General features: G+C 37.4%; 1 protein-coding gene across 1 annotated transcript in view; it reads right to left on the reverse strand.

Annotated features, from left to right (window-relative positions):
* Positions 1-23,869, reverse strand: part of CFAP36 (cilia and flagella associated protein 36) — a 29,212-nt gene extending 5,343 nt beyond the window's left edge. Inside the window, exons 1-6 of the mRNA XM_025868809.2 lie at positions 23,526-23,869; positions 20,539-20,603; positions 19,668-19,769; positions 6,716-6,830; positions 2,979-3,066; positions 1,246-1,297 (exon numbers count right to left, since the gene is read on the reverse strand). Coding sequence (XP_025724594.1) covers positions 1,246-1,297; positions 2,979-3,066; positions 6,716-6,830; positions 19,668-19,769; positions 20,539-20,603; positions 23,526-23,640 — 537 coding nt within the window. The 5' untranslated portion in view covers positions 23,641-23,869. The remainder of the gene's footprint in view (positions 1-1,245; positions 1,298-2,978; positions 3,067-6,715; positions 6,831-19,667; positions 19,770-20,538; positions 20,604-23,525) is intronic.
* Between the last annotated feature and the right edge of the window lie 590 nt (positions 23,870-24,459).

Here is a 24,459-nt window from a genome sequence, read left to right on the forward strand (position 1 = left end):
GATCCCAGGACCCTGGGACCATGACCTGAGCCGAAGGCAGACACTTAACCGACTGAGCCACCCAGGCGCCCCTGTTCTATACTCTTACATTAAAAAATAGCAGCATCTATGAAATGCACCTCCATTTCCTAAAAGGAGATTTACTTAAAGATACATAAATCACCTCTTAATCCTAAAACATCTCTATTTCTTCTGCTCTTCATGGGGTACCTTGCAGTAAAATAAGGCTCTTCAAAAACAGTGCATGATACAAGTATGTATCATAGTGATTGAAGGAAAAAAAGGAAAACGACTTTTGAGTGATTGAGAGACAGTTTATATTGTTTCCCTTTCCCTTCAGAGAGATTTGGGAAAACACAGGAAGAGAGGCAGCTAGAGCAGAGGAGAGGAAAGAATAATTATTAGCTTCCTTCACCTCAGCCGGATACATGTTTAATTTATCCTTAGGAAAGATTAGGCACTTTATGGAAATAGTTCTTAATGGAAGAACAGTATGCCAGGGAATACCATAACTGACTCATTCTGCTTCAGGCTGATAACATTAAAGTCTGCAGAGGACCCTCAAGAGTAACTGCAGTTGCTGTTTCAAAACAGTAAAGGAATCAAAGGGAGGGAGAAAGTAAAATATTATTCTTAATTGTCTCTTATTCATAAAATTAAGGGGAACTTTTATAAGGAACCCCGCATAATATGAATGATATTACAGTTTTTTGTAGTTAATCTCAGTGTTTTGGGGTACTTAAAAGGTAGGTTGCTGCATGGGTTATAAAGTGAATATGGTTATAAAGTCACATATAAATGCTTAGAATTGCCAAGAGAATATGATACTCTGAGGAACTGTGTAGTTCTACATAAGCAGCAAATCCTAGGGGTAAACTTAAGAGATAACAGCAATGATTTTGGGCACCTGGCTGCTCAGTCAGTAGAGCATGTGACTCTTGGTCTTAGGGTCATGAGTTTGAGCCCCACATTGGGCAAGTTTACTTAAAAAACAAAGGATAAGGGAACTTGGGTGGCTTAGATGGTTGGGTGTCTGCCTTCAGCTCAGGTCATGATTCCAGGGTTGTGGGATTGAGCTCCGCATCGGGCTCCCTGCTCAGCGGGAAGCCTGCTTCTCCCTCTCCCACTCCCCCTGCTTCTGTTCCCTCTCTCGCTGTGTCTCTGTCAATAAATAAATAAAATCTCAAAAAAAAAAGGATAACAACAATGAAATACTTCTGTTATATTAATATGTTCTGTGGGCACCTGCTTTTTACTCTTCCTTTCTTCCTCCTGGTCATATTCCTCTTTTGATTTTCTGAAATATACAAAAATAAGGTAGAAAAGTAAATTTTCTTTTTTGGTCAAAGAACAAATATCCAACTAACAAATGCCAAACTAAGCTCACAATATGTGCAAGGAATCTTGGAAACCAAGATGGAAAGAATCAGGCTTTTCTTAAAGCAGCTTAGAATCAACAAAGACACACATAATAGGCATATACAGCATAATATAGTAACATAAACTACAGGTTCACCCATTTCTTCTGGAAATGGGAATGACCCCTAGCTGAACAAAGACCTACAGATTTGAAATCCTAAACCCAAATACGAATGGCAAATCTCATCTCTCACTTTAAAGTGATAAGCTCCATCTCTCCCCTCATTTTAGTTTTTCCAGTGCCACCAGAGCGATCTCAAAGCTCTCCTGGTATCACTATGCCAAAGCCCTATCAGTTGTTGTAAACTGCTCACTGAGGGCCTCTGATTTAGGAAAACAGCCAAGTCAACTCTCATTCATTAACTAAGCTCTACTACTTTAAAGAGTACATTCCCCTCAAAAGCCCTTAAAAATAAAATCTAAAAGTACAAGGCTGATTAATTTTCAGACCACTAATCAACCAACAGAAGCAACCAGTTCAAGTCAAAACTACCAGTCTTCTAAACCTATTAACAATATCCTTAACTCTTCACACCTATAAACTCAAAGCATTCTGTGTTGTCTCAGGCTCCCATCTGCCCCTGCTGTGCAAAACAGGATCTGGCCGGAAGAGGTTGGGTTTACCAGCACACCTGCCTCCCTCCCCACAAACCACTCAAATCCCCTGGAATTAAGTACTAAGTCATGGAGCTCTTGCCACAGTCCCCCACTAGACCCATCCTCCTAATCACCATCCTTCCCTGTCCTCGCTTCTGCTTTGGAGTTGAGGACAAGGTGGATAGTGGTAGAACTACAGGATGCTAGAAGACGATCATGTGTATGGTTAGAGTTGAAGAGAAGGGAAGGGCTCCCAAAGGACAAGTCCCCATTCTGCAGGTGACACAGTGGCTGCAAGTATCCTTCTGCCCTAACCCTATACATTCTCAAAGGAGATTTAAAAATAAGGCACTGCAATTGCTGCTCCCTTCCGAAATTCCCAGAGGGGTCAAGAGACAACAGGCCCAAGGGAAAAAAAGAAATGTTCCTTTAGTGGCCTGCACACTCCATGCCAGGCATTTGGCTGAGAATCATGTAACTGGGGCAAGGAAGGGACCGGCAAGACAGTCATCTGGGATGGGCACTTCCCACTGTCCACTTTTCCCTTACAGGTTACCTGCCACCCTGTCAGCTATTTGGTCCTTGGAGTGTGAATGTCCAGCCTCCTGCTGTCAGACACACCTGGAATGAGCCACCTCTAATACCAAGGTCCAGAAGCCATGGAGTATCTTGCTCACCAGGCTGGGTCTACTGGCTGGTTTCCTGTTCCCATGATGGAAGGGGACGAAGCCCCTCCCATTTAGGTTGATATGGTAGGAGGCACTTGAAAATCATTTTTTGTGTCCATTAAAAAATGTTATACATAGTTATAAACAAATACAATGACAAATCATTTTTATTGTTTTCAGTAGAGAATTTAGTTATTTTTCACTAATTCATAATATTTTGAGGGTAGAAAACATATACAGATCATGTCACAATATTACTAATGATTCATTCAAAAGATAATTAAAGAAGGATACCTAAGAACTTCCCTCAGGATTTTCATCTCTTCCTGTTCAAGGTCACTGACCATATCAGAACCATCTGTTAGGCAGTCAGGTAATACACCTGTTCAAAAATCAAAGACCACACAAAAGAATATGAACTCAGCTGAAAACATTTATTGCTCGCTATTCTAACTCATCAAGAAGTACAAATCAGTTTGTTAATGGCTTTCACTTAAATGTTCTAAGCTATTATCTTGCTAATTATGGTCTTTTTACTTTTTCTTGTTTTAAAGAATCAGCCCCACCCAAACCCCACAGTTTTACCTACAAATTCTGTTAGTAATTATTTGTATTACCCATTAAAAATAACCATAGTATAGCAATTAAAATTAGTTAATATAAACTATCACCTCCCTTAATCATATACTGAGGATAGACCACTGAAATCATTAAGCTCCTAATAATGAAAGTATGCTCTCAGGGGCGCCTGGGTGGCTCAGTCGTTAAGCGTCTGCCTTCGGCTCAGGTCATGATCCCAGGGTCCTGAGATCGAGCCCCGCATCGGGCTCCCTGCTCAGTGGGAAGCCTGCTTCTCCCTCTCCCACTCCCCCTGCTTGTGTTCCCTCTCTTGCTGTGTCTCTCTCTGTCAAATAAATAAATAAAATTTTAAAAAAAAAAAGTATGCTCTCAGAAGTATCCCTTAAGTGTGAAAAGAGATTACAAAACAAAATATAAAATACTTTGTTAATTTAAACAGCATGTTAATACTCTTCATTCATACTACAGCAAATGCTACTGAAAAGGGCCCTGCTTACTATATGGGAAAAAGCACGGTGCTAAGTACTCGGGGGGAACATAAAGATGAATAAAACAATCTGCCCTTGGAGCTTCTATCCAGATATTGGGCCAATAACTATAAACCAAGGCAATACCAACTTCAGCCCAAAGCAAATAATAATTCATGGCAAGTAATTTTAAGTATTGGTTGAATTTACTTTATTACCTACATCTTCCTAAGAAGCAGGTAGACTGGTAATCAGTGTTCTATTCGTATCTATAATTAGTATATTCCCACAACATCAGCAGCATGTCTCTTAATTTTTACCTTCCATTTCTTTATCCACAGATGACTATGGGATTTTGGATCTGCTCTAAATTAAAGTACCTTTATTATTCTAATCCCCTTGATGTTTAAATACCTTTTTTAATTAAACTTTTTATTTTGCGATAATTGCAGATTCACATGCCGTTGTAAGAAATAATACAGAGAGATGCTATGCATGCACCCTTTATTCAGTTTTCCCCCAATGGTAACATCTTGCAAAATATAGTATGGTATCACAACCAGAAAACTGACATCTATCAAGTGCATTTTTGCACTTTTTCCAGTCAAAAGATATACAATTAGTATTCTCTGATAGTATTTCTGAGGAAAATGAAAAGAACTAAGGAAAGAATGATGCAACAATATGCAATACTTCAAAACCATCAAAATAATGCTCTGATTTGCATTTCCCAAAAATTCTTTGATAAAATACAACAAAGAATCCAGAGAGCCTTTGAATTTTTCTTAGCACAAAGACAATTTTCAAATGGTCTGTGGTTTTGAGTACAATCAACATTGCTCTCAGGTACTAACTCCTGGATCTAAGTTAAGCAACATTCTTAAATGCACGTATTAAAAATGCTATGGCACAAACTATTAGATTTTATTTAAATGTAAGCCAACAGTCCCACCCAGTGGTTTGATACCAGCTCTATTCCGCATCATTGCCTCAACCTCCCTTGCTAATGTAAGCCAGATTTGTTTAATTATCAGGCAGCCAAGTATTCAGAGGCTGAGCCCTACCCCACCACAGGAGAGTGATTCATGATAATGGTCTCATTTCCCCTGCCAGAGGGTTTAAGAAAAACATGTGACCCCCATCCTGACCAATAGGACCTGAGAGGGAAGCTCCTGGGGGCTTCCAAGCAAGTTTTGTCTTGCTAACAAAAAGAGATGTACAGGAAGAAATACCCCTTTTCTTCAGGAGACGTTGTTGAGTCTCAGCCAATGCAGCTAGAGTGCAATCAGGAGAGAAGACCCTGAGAATAGCAGAGTATAAAGATGAAAAGTGTCTGCGCTCTTGATAATATCAATGAATCACTAACTTAACCAACATGGACTGTCTTCCTTCCTTCCTTCCTCTGGACTTCTTGTTCTGTGAGAGGATCGTTTCTTACTGCTTAGGACATTTTCATTGAGGTTTTTTCTGCTAATGACAGCCTGAGGCATCCAGCTGATACAAGCCCTATATGTATTTGTTCCCTTTATATTAAAATCTAAATGAGTTTCCAGTTAAATTCCAAATGAAAACTATATGGAGTGCCAATATCAAGTTCACTAGTTATGCTTTAATCCCCCCAAAACAATTTTAACTATAGCATAAAATAATTATTCACATCCTCTAACCCATAGGTCAGAATAAAGCATAATTTCAGGAACATTTAGAGAAAAGGATTTTATAAAGTATACTATGGTAGAAAGACAAATAGACTGTTTTCCAAACTTGTTTACACCAAAGTAACAGCACAGTATCATCCATCGTTCAGGGTTAGGGTGATGTTATCTCCTACTCAGAGACATCAGCTCTCTCACCTACTGTGAAAAGCATCCTAGGATTTTACAGGATGGTTATGGTGGTGGTTGGGCTCTAAGAGACAGTCTCTACTCTCATCATACTAATGAGAGGAGAATCCACAAGGGCCCTGCAACACTGCAATGTTTGCCCTGCAACAACAGAAGCCTCTTGTTGCATGTTCCAGACCCTTAAAAGCAAACAGTACAACTGAACTATAGCTCTCACATCTTCAAGAAACAATTTTTAAAAAGGTCCTGCTGCCAAACCTTTAAAGAGTATATAGGTATGGTCAAGATTATCAGTGCAGTTAATTGAGCAAAGGAACACATAAGTATTAAGGTAGGTTACTAGAGCCAGAAATCTGAAAGGAGGTAAGAATCTGGATTGAATCTGGACTGAAAAGGAGATAGTACAATAAGAAGTATGGTTAGAAACTCAGATGTGTTGAGTCAAGATGTCAAATGCAATTCAAATACACAAGAAGGGAACAAAAGCAGGAAGATCTAGGGACAAACTGAAATTAGACAAGAGAGTCAGGAAACAGATTAACTAAAGAGAACTACTAGGGCTTTGAGTTCTGTTTTCCTTTTCCTGATGGTAGTGCAATCATACCTGCCCATCACCCTAGAACAGTTCTCAGTTTGGTCCCAGGACCAGCAGCATCACCTGGGAACTTGTTAAAAATGCAAAGCATTCGGTCCCACCCCAGACCTGCTGAATAGAAGAGAGAAACAACCATACGTGTTTCAACAGCCCTCCGACTACTTCCAAAGCTCACTAACGCTGGAGAGCCCCTGTCTCCTACAAAGGTCCTAACAATGATAAGCCAGAAGGAAAAGACAAGTCACCTTCTCTCAACAGTAACTAAAACTGTGACAATTCAAAAATACTGAATTTCATAAATAAAATGGCTCGGAAGAAAAATCAACCTAAAACATCATTAAATCAAATTCTGGTCTGCTTTCTTTGAGACAGCCAACACAAACTGATCAGGAAAGTTTACATTGTTGAATCTCTTCAGTCAACAAACCTGAAATACATTTGTACAAAGCAGCTACATTTAATACCATAATAGAATCAGAACAGTCAAAACTAAAATAAAACAAAACAAAACAAAAAACCATTAGATTTCTAAATTCAACATTTTACCATTTCTCTCTTGAATTATTCGAATGGCTTGCAGCTGCATTTCAATGTTTTTCTGGACCATCATTGCTTTAAAGATAGTAAAATCTTCTGCTGCCAACACAGGTTGCAAAATGGCCTATGGAAAGAAGTATGGAAGTTAAACGAAGATTCGAGTTGGTTTTTTTTGTTTTTTGTTTTTTGTTTTTTTAGGATTTTATTTATTTATTTGACATTGAGAGAGACAGTGAGAGAGGTAATACAAGCAGGGGGAGTGGGGGAGGGAGAAGCGGGCTTCCCGTGGAGCAGAGAGCCCAATGCGGGGCTCAATCTCACAACCCTAGGATCATGACCTGAGCTGAAGGCAGATGCTTAACGACTGAGCCACCCAGGCACCCCTAAACGAAGACTCAAGTTTTAAAACTATTTCCACACACTCAGATAATTTCTATGGCCAATCATTTGTATTAATTCAAGAATGCTGTATTATTATTTATGGTCAGATGACTCAAATGGAAAATTTTAAGATTCCAAAAGCCTTTAAGGTAAGGTTGACTCTCCCAACCCCAAGGCCTCCAAGAAGCTAAGGCTGACAATGGTGATGTATTTTCCAAATAAGCCAGTGCTGAGTAACTCTGAAAAACAACACAGAAATTAGGCTTACTTTTTTAAGGTTACCACTTCAGTATCTGGATTTGTTTTGCAGCCAAAATAACGATATCTATGGGTTTTATTTCTATCACCTGAAATTTACTGTGAATAATAAATCGGTAACTACAAAATTATCCCTTAATTAATAAAAGCACCAAGTTGAATAAAAGTAAATGCAAAAAAAATGGAGCCTGGAAAATAAGTGTAATGAGATATTAGTAATGTGAGAACACAACTGTCCTGTATGTAGAAGTTTCATATAAGAGGTAAGTTAGAAATTATGATATGAAATCATTTTCTGGATGAAACAAAAATGTGATAAATTAAGGGGAAAAAATGAAGACTTGTCTACCCTGGAGTACCCAAATTAACACTTCCTTAACTTCAGGGAGCTATTTGCTGTATTAAAGAGCAAACCAATTCCCAAGCTAATTAATAATAAGTAGAATAAGATTTGCAATGTGTGAAAACCCAGAAGAAAGCACTCAAATTTTATGCACCTGACTAAAATCTTATTTCAAGCTTTACATGATATTAATGTAAAAGCTGAGCACACAAAATCATGCAGAGGCAACCAAGGGTGTGCTATTGTTCACCAGGCAGGCTGCAGTAATGTCAGACACATCAACAAAAGCTCTATCAAAGAGCTCTATGCAAAGAGGAAGGAGCCCTCCCCAAGCAACCAGCTCACACCCTAGACAACCGCAGTATAGAGCAAAGCAAAACAAAACGCAAAAGCAGCTCTCTGTGACATTTATGAAGAGTCAACTGTAGAAAAAAAAAGATGGAAAGTTTATTCCCTTTAAATTCACATACACTGTTCAAAAGACCCACAGCAGGGCGTAGCAGATAGGCTTGACTGAAAGTTGAGGCCCAAAGCTCAGTATTGAAAACACTTGTGGCCAGTCTCCGTGATAGATTAGTGATGTCTGCCAAGACACCTTTATGGGATTACGCCCCCACGTAACTTTGTTCTGGGGCTTCCTAGACTTCTTTGAGTTCTGTTTTCCTTTCCCTGATGGTAGTGCAATCCTAGACTTCTTATTAGTGACACTAAGGAACTTTATCCTCATCAATAATAAACACTTGAAGGGCGATGCTATTAATAGCAATGTACCAACTGGAGCTTCTAACAGCAAGTCAAAGTTTGAGATGATACTTAAAAGTGCACCTTGATGCATCTAAGAAATGCATATTCCTAAGCCGTGCCCTAAACATAATGAATCTAAATTTCTAGAGGATGGGTGCCATGCTCGCTACAGCAGCACATATACTAGCGGGTTGGGTGCCCGTGTATTTCCACAGATAATTCTTGTAACATTAAAGCTCAAGAACCGTTGACACACTGGAAGAAAATGAGCCCTTGATACCAAAAGCCATTCCCAGCTTAACCATGTACCAGCTGTGTGACTCTGGGCATGTCATTTAGTCCTCCGAGCTTCAGTTTCTTCATCTGCAAATTGGTACTATAATAATAATAGTAATACAGTATTTGGTTGAATCTAAGACTCTAGATTAGTAAAATAAGCCTTTACTTCTTGTACCAACTAGAAAAGAAAAAAAAATTCTGCCAATTAAATGATAACATGTCATTTAGTGTAAAATACATTCTCATTTCAGAGGTATTATGATATGAAAAATTTGCATTTTAGCATGAAAGAAATATAATAATAACTTTCTGGCTGGGTGTTGGAATTAAATAAGAAGAGAAAGCACTTTTTAAACTGAAAAGTACCTATAAAAGTAATTGTTTTGGTCCTGTTGAGGCTGGTTAAATATCAAAATGATGCACTAATAAACCTAACAACTTTATAGCAATGGGATTCTTCTGGTTCAAGGAAATGGATGAGAGCTTCCAGTAAAGGCACTAAGAGGAACTAAATACAAGAGTTATTTCAAAAAACTGGCAAGTACTTTAAAAACAACAATAATCTTAGGTATCCATTAAATTGATTGAAATGCCAAACTACTTTGACAAAAGACTATGAAGTAAGGTAAATGTGATGGTATCTATGTTTGAGAAGAGCATATTAACAAAAAAATGAACACTGAATATTTAGGAATCTGACATACATGAGTTTACAAGATATTCAAATATATTCATTCTTAGTCTAAGGTTACCCTATTATTATCTCTGCTTAAAGTTCCTCATACCATAGTTTTGAAAGGTAGAAGTGATTTCATGTCCTTACACTACTCCATTAATAGACAGAACTACCAAGAGAAACAGATGAATTCACAATTATAGTTGGAGACTTCAATACCCTCTATCAGTAATGGACAGATCCAGCAGGCAGAAAATCAGAAAGGACATAGTTGAACTGAACAGCACCTTCAGTCAACTGGATCAAATTGATATTTTTCCAAAAACAGAAAAATACACATTCTTCTCACGCACACATGAAAAATTCACCCAAACAGACTACATTCTAGGCCATAAAACACATCTTAATAAATTTAAAAGAATAGGAATCATACAAAGTATCCTCTCAGACCAAAATGGAATTAAACTAGAAATCAATAGCAGAATGATAGCTGGAAAAACCTAAAATAATTGGAGATTAAATAATGTACTTCTAAATAAACACGTGAGTAATGAAATACAGTTGACCCTTGAACAATGTGGGGCTTAGGGGCACTGACCCCTATGCAGTCAAATATCTGCGTATAACTCTTGACTCCCCCAAATTTAACTACTAATAGCCTACTGATAGCCAGAAGCCTTACCAATTACATAAACCGTCCATTAACACATATTGCATATGTTATATTTATTATATACTGCATTCTTACAATAAGCTACAGGAGAGAAAATGTTATTATGAAAATCATAAGGAAACTAAAGGCAACCTCCTGAATGGGAGAAGATATTTGCAAAGGACATATCCGATAAAGGGTCAGTATCCAAAATATACAAAGAACTTACACAACACCAAAAAACAAATCATCCAATTAAAAATGGACAGAAGACATGAACAGACATTTCTCAAAAGACATACGGAGTGGCCAACAGACCCACGAAAAGATGCTCAATGTCACTCATCATCAGGAAAATGCAAATCAAAACCACTATGAGCCATCACCACATACCTGTCAGAATGGCTAAAATTAAAAACAAAAGAAACAAATGTTGGCGAGGATCTAGAGAAAAAGGAACCCTCCTGTGCTCTTGGTAGAAATGCAAACTAGTGCAGCCACTGTGGAAAATAGTATGGAGGTTCCTCAAAAAATTAAAGATAGAAATATTATAGGACCCAGTAATCCCACTACTGGGTATTTACTCAAAGAATACAAAAACACTAACTCAAAAAGATATATGTACCGCTATGTTTATTACAGCATTATTTACAAAAGCCAAATTATGGAAGCAGCCCAAGTACACAATGATAGATTAGTGGATAAAGAACAGGTGGTTTATAGATACAATGTAATATTATTCAGTCATAAAAAAGAATGAAATCTTGCCATTTGCAACAATATGGATGGATCTAGAAGGTATAATGTGAAGTGAAATAAGCCAGTCAGAGAAAGACAAATACCATATGATCTCGCTCATATGTGGAATTTAAGAAACAAAACAAACGAACAAAGGGGGAAAAAAAGAGACAAACCAAAAAACAGACTCTTAACTACAGAGAATAAACTGATGGTTACCAGAGGGGAGGTGGGTGCGGGAGGATGAAATAGGTGAAGGGGATTAAGAGTACACTTATCATGATGAGCACTGAGAATGTATAGAATTGCTGAGTCACTATATTGTACACCTAAAACTAATATAACACTATATGTTAACTATATTGGAATTAAAATTTTAAAAAAAGGAAATCATAAGGAAGAGAAAATACATTTATAGTACTGTTCTGTATTTATAAAAAAAAAAAAATCTGTGTAGAAGTGAACCAACACAGTTCAAACCTGTGTTGTTCAAAGGTCAACTGTAGTCTTAAGAGAAATCTTTTTTGAAAGAGAAATTTCTAAAATATTTCTGACTAAATGAATAAACTTATTGAAATTTGTGGGGTGCAGCAAAAGTAGTGCTCAGGAGAAATTTATGGCATTAAAAGCATATATTTAAGGGACGCCTGGGTGGCTCAGTTGGTTAAGCGCCTGCCTTTGGCGCAGGTCATGATCCCAGTGTCCTGGGATCGAGTCCCACATCGGGCTCCCTGCTCAGTGGGGAGCCTGCTTCTCCCTCTGCCTGCCACTCCTCCTGCTTGTGCTCTCTCTCTCTCTCTCTCTCTCTGACAAATAAGTAAATTTTTTAAAAAGCATATATTTAAAAAGAAGAAATATCTAACATCAGTAATCTAAGCTATCACCTCAGGAACGACAAAAAGAAGAATAAATTAAATCCAAAGTAAGCACAGGAAAAAAAACAGTAGGAATTAGAGAAGAAATCAATTAAATTTAAAATAGAAAATCAACAAAACTAAAAGTTGATTCTTCAAAAATATCAATAAAACTGAAAAACCTCTAGCCAGGTTAACTACGAAAGAAAGAGAGAAAAGACACAAATTACTAATATCAGGAATGAAAGAGGGTGCATCGTTACAGATCCCAGAGACATTAAAAGGATAATGTAGAAATACTGACAACTCGGGACACCTGGGTGGCTCAGTCGGTTAAGCGGCTGTCTTCGGGCTGGGTCATGATCCCGGGGTCCTGGGATTGAGTCCCACATTGGGCTCCTTGCTCAGCAGGGAGCCTGCTTCTCCCTCTCTCTCCCTCTGCTTGTGCTCTCTGTGTCAAATAAATAAAATCTTTAAAAATATATATATATTGACAACTCTATGTCCACAAATTTTATAACCTAGATGAAATGGACCAATTCCTTGAAAAATACAATGTGCCAAACTCACACAAGAAGAAACAGACAATCTGAATAAGGTAATAAATAGATAGGAATATTCTAGCTATATCTATTAAAGAGAAGGAATCAATAATTAATAACCTTCCAAAACAGAAAGCACCAGGCCTAGCTGGGTCCCCTGGTTAATTCTACCCAATATTTAATGAAGATATTATACAATTCTCCACCAAAAAAAAGACAAAACTTTAAAGAAAAGTTATAGATTCATATTATTTCTCAAAAGAATAATGATTATGTATTTATTTGCCAAAGTTAAATAGCATAACCTACAGAACTGATGTGAAGTTTTTTCACTGATTTAAATTATTAAGGAGAAAAAAAGTATGACTTTGAAATCCACTATCTCTTCTATATATAATTTACTCAGTATCCATGCTATTGTCTCACCAACTCTCTCTGCCTGATTCAGGTTAAGATTTACACGTATTTGAACATGCATATGAAAATTTGCCCTTAGATAAGAATCCTCAAAAAAAAAATTATACCAATTCTTCATAATCTCTTCCTGAAAGTAGAAGCAGAGGGAGAACTCCCTAACTTATTTTATGTAGCCAGCATTACACTAATACCAAAACTAGACAAAGACGCTACAAGAAAGAACAATCTCTCTCATGAACAGAGATACAAAAATACTCAACAAAATATTAGCAGATCGGAACCAAAAATGTATAAAAAGAATTATACACCATGACCAAGTGGGATTTATTCTAGTTATGCAAGGTTGGTTCAACACCCAAAAATTAATTAATGTAATCCATCAATCACACCAAGAGGCAAAAAAGAAAAATCATATGATCATATCAATAGATACAGAAAAAGCATTTGACAAAATCCAACATCCATTCATGATAAAACTCTCAGCAAATGAGGAAAAGAGAGGAATTTCCTTAACCTGATAAAGAACATCTATAAAAAAAAAACTGACAGCTAACATTTTACTTAATGGTGAAAAACTAGATGCTTTCCTATTAAGATCAGAAATGAGTTCCCTCCCACCACTCTCACTCCACATTATACTGGAAGTCCTAGCTAATGCATTAAAGAAAAGGAAATTAAAGGTACAAAGATCAGGAAGGAAGAAATAAAACAGTTTTTCTTCACAGATGACAGGACTGTCTGTAGACAATCCCAAAGAATCAGTTTAAAGAAACTCCTGGAACTAATAAGTAATTATAGCAGGGCTGCAGGATACAAGGTTACTATACCAAGTCTCCTATATACTGGCAATGAGTAGTGGGAAAATGAAATAAAAAACACAATACAATTTACATTAGCTCCACAATAAAAGAAAGTACTTAGGAATAAATCTAACAAAATACACAGAAGATCTATATAAGGAAAACTAAAAAGCTCCAATGAATGAAATCAAAGGTAATGTAAATAAATGGAGAGATATTCTTTCATAGATAAAAAGACTCAACATCGCTAACATGTCAATTCTTCCTAATTTGATCTGTGGATTTATGCAACCCAAACAGAATCCAGCAAATTATTTTGTAGGCATCAACAAACTGATTTTAAAATTTATATGAAAAGATCAAAAGTCCCAGAATAGCCACATAATATTGAAAAAGAACTGTCAGAGGACTGACGCTACCTGATTTCAAGACTTACTATAAACTACAATAATCAAGAGACACTACGGTATTGCTGAAAGAGTAGACAAATAGATTAATGGAACGGAAAGAACCTGAAAATAGACCAGCACAAACATAGTCAACTGATCTTTGACAAAGAAACAAAGGCAATCCAATGGAGAAAAGATAATCTTTCCCACAAATGGTGCTACAAGAACTGGATATCTACATACAAAAAAAATGAATCTAAATACTGAATTTATACCTTCCACAAAAATTAACTCAAAACGGAACATAGACTTAAATGTTTTAAAAAACAAAACCATAAAAATTCTAGAAGATGGCATAGAGAAAATCTGGATAACCTTGGGTTTGGCAATGACTTCTGAAGATACAACACCAAAAGCATAATCCATGAAAGAAAGCTGATAAATCACAGACTTCATTAAAATTTAAAAAAAAAAAAAAGGAACAACTTCTACTCTGTGAAAGATGCTGTTAGAAAAGGAAGACAAGCCACAGAAGAAAATTTTGTGAAATATTTGCAAAACACATATCTGATAAAGAAGACTTGTATCAAAAATTGTATACAGAGAACTCTTACAACTCAACTACTAGAAAACAACTCAATTTTAAAATGGGCAAAAGTAAACCACTACACCCCTAATTAGAATGGCTAAACTGTAAGAAACTGACTATACCAAGCGCTGCCGAAGATGTGGAGCAACAGGAACTCCCATTCATTGCCGGTGAAGATTCAAAATGGTACAACTACTTTAGAAGAGAGTTTGGCAATTTCTTACAAAGCTAAACTTAATCTTACTGTATGATCCAGCTATCTTGCTCCTAGGTATTAATTGCCCAAATTAGTTGAAAACCTTATGTCCACACAAAAGCCTAAATATGAATATCTGTAGCAGCCTTTTCATAATTACCAAAGACTGGAAGACATCAAAATGTCCTTCAAAAGGTAAACAGATAAACTGTGGTATATCCATATAATGGAATGTTACTCAGCAATAAAAAGAAATGAACTGTCAAACAACAAAAAAACATGAAAGAACCTTAAATTCATATTGCTTAGCAAAAGAAGCCAGTCTGAGAAGGTATATGCTATATGATCCCATTATATGACATTCTGAAAAAGGCAACACTAGAGAGCCAGTAAAAGGCAGTGGTTGCGAGGAGCAAGGATGGAAAGGATAAACATGTGGGAGACAGGGGGATTTTTAAGACAGTAAAACTATTTTGTAAGATGCTGTAATGGTGCATATATGACATTGTGTATAAATCCACAGAACTGTAGAACACAAAGAGTAAACCTTAATATCAACTGTGGACATTAGTTAATAATAATGTTTCAATGTTGACTCATCAATTTAAACAAATATACCACACTAATGAAAGATGTTAATATAAGGGACACTGTACGCTCTGCTCAATTTTCTGTAAACCTAAAACGGCTCTAAAGATAAAAGCCTACTAGGGTGCCTGTGAGGCTCAGTCGGTAAAGCGTCCAGCTCTTGATTTCGGCTCAGGTCATGAGCTCAGGGTCGTGAAATCGAGCTCTGTGTGGAGCCCCATGTCAGGCTCCAGCTCAGCATGGAGTCGGCTTGAGATTCCCCTGCCCCCTCCCCAGCTCTCTCACTCCCGCACTCTCTCTCTAATAAATAAAGAAATAAACTATTTTTAAAAAATAAAGCTTATTAATTTTTTTAAATCTTACTAGTACTCACACAAAATATTGTTAATTACCCTGGGTGTATTTTTAGAAAATGAAAGTTACACCACATATGTAATCTTTTCAATGATACAAGTTATTGGAAAAACAGCATAATTTTGCCAAATTACTATCATAACACAAATGTTTCTGAAAATGTTAATTTTTGTTATAAAAGTCAAAGCAAATCAAGAAACAAAAGCAAAAAATACTGCTTGTCTCTTGCCATATAGAAGTCTTTTGCAATACAGTATACAGAAATCAATGATGAACTCTATCCTCAACAAAAAAAATCCAAGTCACAATGAAGGAAGTCATTTTTGCCTACTTCAGTTGGAAAATACCACAAAATTACAAAATTCAACTGAAGATGACTGAAATAATAAATATCTCAGTAGTTATTACAGTTACCATATTTTCTGAACAGTTAATTCATGAGCATGTTTTAAGAAATCACAGATTCAACAGAAAAACATGCTCTTACAGGTTTTTGGTTGTTGTTGTCTTAAACTAGAATTCTTCATCTGGTGCACTCCTTGCTATTCCTGCTAACTTCGATAAACAGAGTATGGCAGGGGCAGTGGCCTAGGTAGAATCATGACCAGACCAGGTGAAAATAATTTTGTTAAGTGGGCTTTAGCAGTATAATTCAATGGGAGCTGGTTTAAACAATCAAAACCAAACCAGCAAACCAAAACAAAATAAAAATTACCTCCTCAATAACCCAGGGCAAGCAGCTGGTTCCTTGAGTTAATTCTTAGGCACCCTATATTGGCATAATGGAATCAGCATTCTGATCTTTCTGTAGAAAGACTAGATCATTGCTGCAAAGCACTAAATAAAATAGCTTTAAGCTGGTTTTCTGGTAATGATGATGGCCTTGTGCTGATTCAGTCATTTTGCTATTTAGTATCTGATGCTAAGTGTTTGCTCCAGAAGAGAATACAGCTAACTAGTCCACATGGGGATTGAACGAATGACCCTGGCCTAATTAGCACACTGCTAATCAACCACCAAAATAGCTAGTATTAATTAGGAGGTGTTTCCATTTATAGACTACCTTATAAATGTCAGGTATTGTGCTAAGTGCTTTATGATCATTATCTCTTAAATTTTGCAAAAACCTTTCAAAGTAGATACTATCCAGATTTTACAGATGTGGAAACTGAGAATCAGAATGGATAAGAAAGGAAAACAGCACAACAATCTTACAGCTAGTAAATGAAAGCTCTAGGACTCAAATCTAGGTCTGTCTGTATCAAAAGCCTTGCCTCCTTGTACATAGCAAGACCTTATTACCAATCAATTCCAAATAAATCAAAAGGTGTTGCATGACAGAACAAAAAAGAAAGATGTGTTACTCTTGATCTGAAAACAATATTTTAAAATTCTGAACATCTTCATTCAATTTAAAGTTATCCGAATAATGAAAACAAAAGGTGGATATGTCTGCTATTAGCATGAACATCTTTATTCACAAAGTAATTCAGGCTCATTCACAATGACTTAATTAAGAGGTTGACAAATATTCACCAAAGCAGAAAATATTCCTGAAAAACAAGGAAAATAAAAACAAATATCAACATCTTAAAAGAAACCTAAATATTAGTTAATAGTTTTCAAATTATTCCTGCCCACCTAAAAAGGAGAAGAAAATAATGCCTGTTATTGTCCTTAAACTAAACTTATGGTGCATATAGAATAAAAGCTACTGGTGAATTGTAAAATAACTTTCACTGTATAGCATTATTAACTAATAAAATCAGATGTTTATTTACATTAGTTGGGGCATACCAATAATAGTTAAAAATATTTTTCAAAATGCCAGGTTGTATTAAAGATATTGTGTAAGACTGTTGAATCACAGACCTGTACCTCTGAAACAAATAATACATTACATGTTAAAAAAAAAAAAAGAAGAAGAAGAAGATAGCAGGAAGGGAAGAATGAAGGGGGGGAAATCGGAGGGGGAGACGAACCAGGAGAGACTATGGACTCTGAGAAACAAACTGAGGGTTCTAGAGGGGAGGGGTGTGGGGGATGGATTAGCCTGGTGATGGGTATTAAAGAGGGCACGTACTGCATGGAGCACTGGGTGTTATACGCAAACAACGAATCATGGAACACTACATCAAAAACTAATGATGTAACGTATGGTGATTAACATAATAAAAAAAAGATGTTCTATCTCTAGAATTAGAGATGATCGCTAAATAAGAAAAACTTGTACAACAGAGAACTATAGCAGGAAGCACTGGATTAAACAGTAGTCAAAGCACCCTCTTCTAGGCCATGATAAGAAGATAATTTAAGTTAACAAATATTTATTAAGAACTACCTACTAGTAACTAGGTTCTCATCTATGTGCTAGACACTGGAATGCAAAGATACTAAAAACATTTCAAAGGATTTATAATCTAGTAAGGCTAACAGACTTGTAAGAAACTAGAATTTGGGGCAGAGTACCAAAAAATACAAAAATGTTCAGTGAGGGGGCGCCTGGGTGGTTCAAATGGTTAAGCGTCTGCCTTCGGCTCAGGTAGCGATCCCAGGGTCCTGGGATGGAACCCCACATTGGGCTCCTGGCTCAGCGGGGAGCCTGCTTCTCCCTCTCCCTCTGCCTCTCCCCCTGCTCATGCTCTCTCTCTATCTCTGTGTCTCAAATGAATAAATAAAACCTTAAAAAAAAAAAAAAAGTCCAGTGAGGTAGAATGAGTGCTCATACCAGAGACCGGGAAAGCTGCCACAGGAAGTACCATTTTAGCAAGGCCCTCATGATAAGAGGGATCTATCTGGTAAGGAAAAGATACTGGGGTGGGGAGGTAAGAGCCAAACATTCCAGGGTTAGGGAATAGCATGAGCAAAGCCAGACGCATGGATGCTTCCAAGAACAAGGAGGCTGGAATGACAATAGTACATAATGTATCAGGAAATTACAGCAGGAGGAGACTGAAAATATAATTCAGTGTCACATCATAGACAATCCTCCCCATCATCTGGCTGAGGAATTACTGTTTATTTAGTAGAAAATGGAAAGCTAGAGCAACCTGAGAAGAAGGCTATTTAGGTAGTAGTAACATATCCCTATCCTGAACTTATGAGCAAGGGCTTGCAGCTGGAGCGCCTGGGCTGGTATCCTGCACTACTACTTACTGAGCAGAGGACTTTGCACTAGTCACTTAATATATCTGTGCATTGGGTTTTTCATTTCGAAGTGGAAATAAAATAGTGCCAAATTCAATGAGATAATACATGTCAAGTGCCTAAAACAGCAGCTAACATGAGCCCTCAGTAAATATTAGTTACAAATACACATAACATCTAATTCAAACCAGCACTGCAGAACTAATGTGACAATAAAAGTAGTTTCAGGGGCACCTGGGTGGCTCAGTTAAGTGTCGGACTCTTGGTTTCAGCTCAGGTCCTGATCTCAGGGTTGTGAGATGGAGCCCCATGTCTGGCTCCCTGCTCGGCACGGAGTCTGCTTGGGATTCTCTCTCTCCCTCCCTCTGCCCCTGCCCCCTGCGTTCTCTCTTTCTCTCTCAAAATAAATAAATAAATAGATCTCTAAAAAAATTTTTTTAATTAAAAAAATAAAAATAGTTCCAAGAGAAGGAAGCCCCAGGAACTGTGTACTATAGAACTGCTAAGATTAAAAAAGGGGCAACTGAAAAACCGTCAGAGATCTATATAAATAAAGCAGTAGTATATAAATAAAATAGAACAGTTTATATAAATAAAAACTGTGATGTATTATAGTTCTGCATTCAGAAAGTTCCTTTTTAATTGCATTAGTTCATTAATGCCTCAAATTATCATTTTTTGGGGGGGTGAGGGGCAGAGGGAGCAGGAAAGAGAATCCCAAGCGGGGTCCAGGCCCAACAGGGAGCCCCACACAGGGCTTGATCCCATGACTCAGATCATGACCATAGCTGAAATCAAAAGTGGAACGCTTAACCAACTGACCCACTCTGGGCGCCCCACAAATTATCATTTCTTGAGGTAATTATAGAAAAGAACGCACATGTGATGAATTAGCTTTTCACTCACACAATGTCTAAAATAGTATACTTCGACAATCAAATATAGCAAATTTAAGTGAAACCCTGGGCATTTTTATTAAAACTGTATGTTAGCAGAATGATAGAAAAGCAGAACCTGTGATGTACGGGTCTTTGCAAGAGGAGAAGTGCATGCTTCTTGAAATTGATCTTCATTAATTCCAATTTCTTTGAGGTAACTTTCCAGCAGCTTTTCAACCTAAAAACAGAAAGTATAATTTACATAGAAAAATTCCAAATGACAATTTTCATGTTAAGTGTTGAGTTTAGAAAAGGATACTCAAATGTTTGCTTGCAATTATTAATCTGCATAAAATTATATTATATAGCAATGACAATGTCTTTCACTAAAAAAACCCACAAACAACGAAAAGTTAAAATTTTTGCAGAGAATCAAATGAAATCTTATTTCCTCTACTTGAAATAATTGAAGTCAGGGTTATGACAGTCAATGTGGTACAACTCTTCTGCTACTCAGAGGCATTTTTTAAAAATCACAAGACAACCATGGCAAATTAATAATTAACACTTCTCTAAATGCATCAACAGAAGATTAAAAATAAAATTTAAAGATTAGATGCAAGATCCCTTAAAATAGTTGTCCTAAATTCATTTCTTAGATTCTAGAGTAGAAGAGATAAGAAATCAAAAGGATGAAATGCTCAGAGAAGCGTTAGGGCCTGATGGAACTGGTAGTACTATTAGGGTAGACTGGATTTTTTTTTAAATTCTTTTTATTTTATTTATTTTTTTTTTTTAAGGAGGCTCTACTCCCAATATGGAGCTTGAACTCACAACCTTAAGATTAAGAGCCACATGTTCTACAGCAGAGCCAGCCAGGTGTACCAAGAATGGATTTTTTTAATTAAAGAATTTTAAAATGGAAAAAGTCCATGTTTTTAATTTAGAAAAGCTAAAATTAATATTATTTTAATTACCTTTAAAAATCAGTGGAAAAAAATACTCACTAGTTCTTTGTATTCCTGATGAATCTCTGTATAGGTCAATTTGCTTTCTTCTTCATCATCAAAAACTAAATTTAAAAGAAAAATATTATTATATAGTGTACAAAAACAAATCATTTCATTAATGCAAATATGGAAGTGCACTCCTTACATCTTACAGTAGAATTCTTGTTCTTATAACCTAGCTCTTCGGTTTTGAATTCTTGAATTAAAAAAAAACTATGTGTATATATATATATGATATATACATATATTTGTAATAATATATGTTATTCGTATAACATATAACAGTGTTTTTCCTACTTAAGATCTATTTCATATGTAAGACAAACGCTAATTTGCTATTTTCAATAATAAAAGGCAACAATTTCTTTATAAACTTTTAATGGAATATTATTAATAGTTTTTAAACATTAATTCCTTTTATAACAGACTCCAGATTATGTTATATTTAAAATTTGCTGATGCAAATTTTACTGAGAGTGACTAGGCCATTTTTGCTCCATATAAATCAGTAATGAAATTAAAATAAATAAAACCAAAACAAATGTTTACTCAATGATCATATGTTTCATATGTGAAACAATGTGGATTAGAAAGATATATATTCCATCAAGAAGCTACAATCTAATTAGGGAAACATGCCAAATTCATGAATTGTTAACAATAAACTTTTTTTAATTCCCCCTAAATGATCTAAAATGCAAAACTAACTTCTTTAACTTTCTATTTAAAGCTCTTCAATGACTGTTCTTTGCCTAAATAATAAACGCAAAATCCTTAGAAGGCCAGACAAAACCTCCAAGTCTCATCTCCCTTCACTCCAAAACCCAAACTTTGCACTCTTAACATACACCACTACTTGGAATACCATCAAACATAACACGTGCAGTGCTTCAAACTCCTGTACATTTGCTCAAGTGTTCCTAGAAATTTTTGCCTTTACCTAATCCTCTTCCCTCAACTATTCTTCAAGACATTGCAAATGGCACATTCTCCAAGACCTGCCACCCACTCCCAACTCCCGGGCTGGTTAGATCCCTTCCTTTGAACTCTTAAAATAGTGCCACATGCCTTCCTTTATTATAACACCTGACACTTTAGATTTAAATTCCATTTACCTGCCTGTCTTCCGCCACTAAATCATAAACTTCTCAACCACAAGGATTTTGTTTCATTCATCTCTCTATCCCCAGCTTCTGGCTCACAGACACTCCTCAGTAAGTGTTTATTGAAATAAATGCTGATATCACAGGTTGTACAAAACTCATCTTTAAAGAATAGCACACTGACAACCTAAAGTTACTCAAGTATTAACACTTATTTCAAGTGACACTAGGATGTTACTTCCACTTCTACTGGCATCTGCTCTATATAACACTGGGCATACACTCAATATAGCAACAACTTAATTAACTGTTTCCAGTTAATTCTAAAACCAAATTACTACATTACATATGCCCTGTAAAATTACACAATCAGAGATGCAACCGCTTTTGACATTTGGGGATAAAAAGAGCAATGCTTTAATTTTTTTTCATTTTAGCATTTAGTCTCAGAGGGGTAAATAGAATCAAAAAAGTGACATAATTCTTTTTTTCTCCCAAAGGAGGTCAGAATTCCACATGCTTCATCTGTCTCAGAATTTTAAATTCTTAAAAAGATCATAAACAAAAATTATTTTGAACTTTAGAAATTATGCATAAAAACAATACTTAAATACTCTCTGAATTTTGATTATGGCATAATTTTGATTATGGTAATGAAATGATTCAATGGTCAAACTAAAGTTTATCTTTACCAGATTCATGGACCCTTAGGGTTGAAAGGACTCTTAAAAGGTCATCCAGGACAACTCATCATTTGATGGTTGAATTCCCCTCTATAACATCTCCATTAAGTTGCTGTCAAATCCATTTAAACACAGCTACTGTCTGGGGAACTCATTACCTTTTGAGGTAGGCTAACTTAACTGGGATACATTCCCCTATGGAGCACTTCCTTCATAAAAATTTGTCTGTGGCTTGTACCCACTGACCCTTACAAAACAAGTCTAAACCCTCCAACATAAGGCAGATGTTCAAATGATTAATGGATATTACTACCCTGCAAGTCCTGCCTGCTAAACAATCATTATATCAGTTGGGCATTCACTCGTATGACATGGTTTCTAGCTCCTTTTCCGTACGTGGGCTCCAGTTTGTCTCCAAGAACTGAATGCAGAACTCTAAGCGTGAATGATCAGGGCCTGGGGGTCCTTTGCCCTCACAGGGAATATTATACCACCTTTATATACCTCACTTGTTAGAAGATAACCCCCATTTTTTTTTAAACTTTTTATTTATTTATTCATGAGAGAGAGAGAGAGAGAGGCAGAGGGAGAAGCAGGCTCCCAAGGAGCAGGGAGCCCGATGCGGGACTCGATCCCAGGACCCCGGGATCACGACCTGAGCCGAAGGCAGACGCTCAACCATCTGAGCCACCCAGGCGCCCCAATAACCCCCATTTTTGGTATTTCCGAGAGTCCGAGTGCTCAGGAAAGGCAAACAGGCCACTGGGTCGCCAGCTCTGGGCCTGCTGGAGTAACAGTATGCCCTCCCTTTGAGGTTAACTGTTTAGATCAGAAGGAACATAAGCAAACTGACATCTCTCCTCCCCAGTCCCTGGGGAAATTGTTGAAGCCCACCCAAACAGTGCACCTGCCCAAGGAAGAAACGTGCAGGATAAGGTGAGAGACCCAACATAGGATTGAAGTCTAATGATTTTCGGATGTGTGCTTGGGCCTAGGGAAAGGGGAGTCCCTGTCTTCAGTTCCGTGAAGGAAGACACTGGCGCAGTGACAGCAATACCTCCTACAAACCAGCTCTGAACCTGGCGGACAGGGGTAAAAGACCTGAGAGATGAGAGATGGTTCGTGGTGACCACCTTCCTGCCGATCGCCGGTCAGAGAGAGGCGAGAAAGAATTGTCGGTTCGAGATCTTATTTTTACCTTCACATTTCTGCTCCACAAAGTCCAAGATGGGGATGGACCAGTCCGGGCCTCGCAGGAACCCAGCGATGCTCTCCACTACCCATTCCACCTCATCCTCTTCCTCCGCAGCCATCCCGCTCTGCGGGGCGCCGCGGAACCGTAGGCCAGACCCCCGGAGCCTGCGTAAGGCTCTTGGGCCGCAGGGAGCCGAGACAGAATGGGAGAAGAAAGAGTGGTCCCCGCAGTGCCCCCCTGCTACCTGGACGAAACCTACAAACCAGTTAACGTAAAACGGTCGCTATGGCAACACGCGCAGCCGCCCCTGACAGCCTCCCGGAAGTGAAGCCTGCTTCCCTGGAGCCTGCGATCTCAGAGAGGGGCATTTGAAGAACGCTTCCGATTGGCTGGAACAGGACAGTAACGGATCAAAAGATAGCCTTCCGTCCATTGGCCCGGAGTTGCTAGGGCCGGGAGCAAAAGTGTAGCCATTGGTTGGAGGCCCTAGCAGGATTCGACGTTCCCTCTTCAGAGAAGTGCGTGGGAGCGAAGAAATGGCGCAGTGAGCTACACGCGGTGACGGGTCTTACCCCTGTAAGGTCTTCAAAGGCTTGGGTTCACCGTTGTATACCCTGCACCTCAGTGCCAACCATTTTTAAACCCACTGGCCCAAAAACCTTTGTAATAAAAGGGTTGTTTGAAAATATAAAGCCGAGCAACGCAGCTCTGTAAGACTTGCTGTTCGGCTCTATCTTTGTATCTCGTAGCTCTCGGCGGGTCTTTAACCTTTCATGGGTAGATAGAAAAAAACTAGAATTAGGAGATTTTCAAGGGCAAAATCGAACTTAATGTTCATTTAAATAAATATTTACACAACCAAATCTTATGTCAGACAACACCTACTCAAATTTTCAAATTAGGGTCCATTGTGGAATGGGTCTTCAGAGGTCATTGC

The sequence above is a fragment of the Callorhinus ursinus genome, unplaced genomic scaffold, assembly GCF_003265705.2.
Source record: "Callorhinus ursinus isolate GAN/ISIS: 27379988/994484 unplaced genomic scaffold, GSC_fseal_2.0 scaffold10, whole genome shotgun sequence".
Taxonomy (NCBI): Eukaryota; Metazoa; Chordata; class Mammalia; order Carnivora; family Otariidae; genus Callorhinus; species Callorhinus ursinus.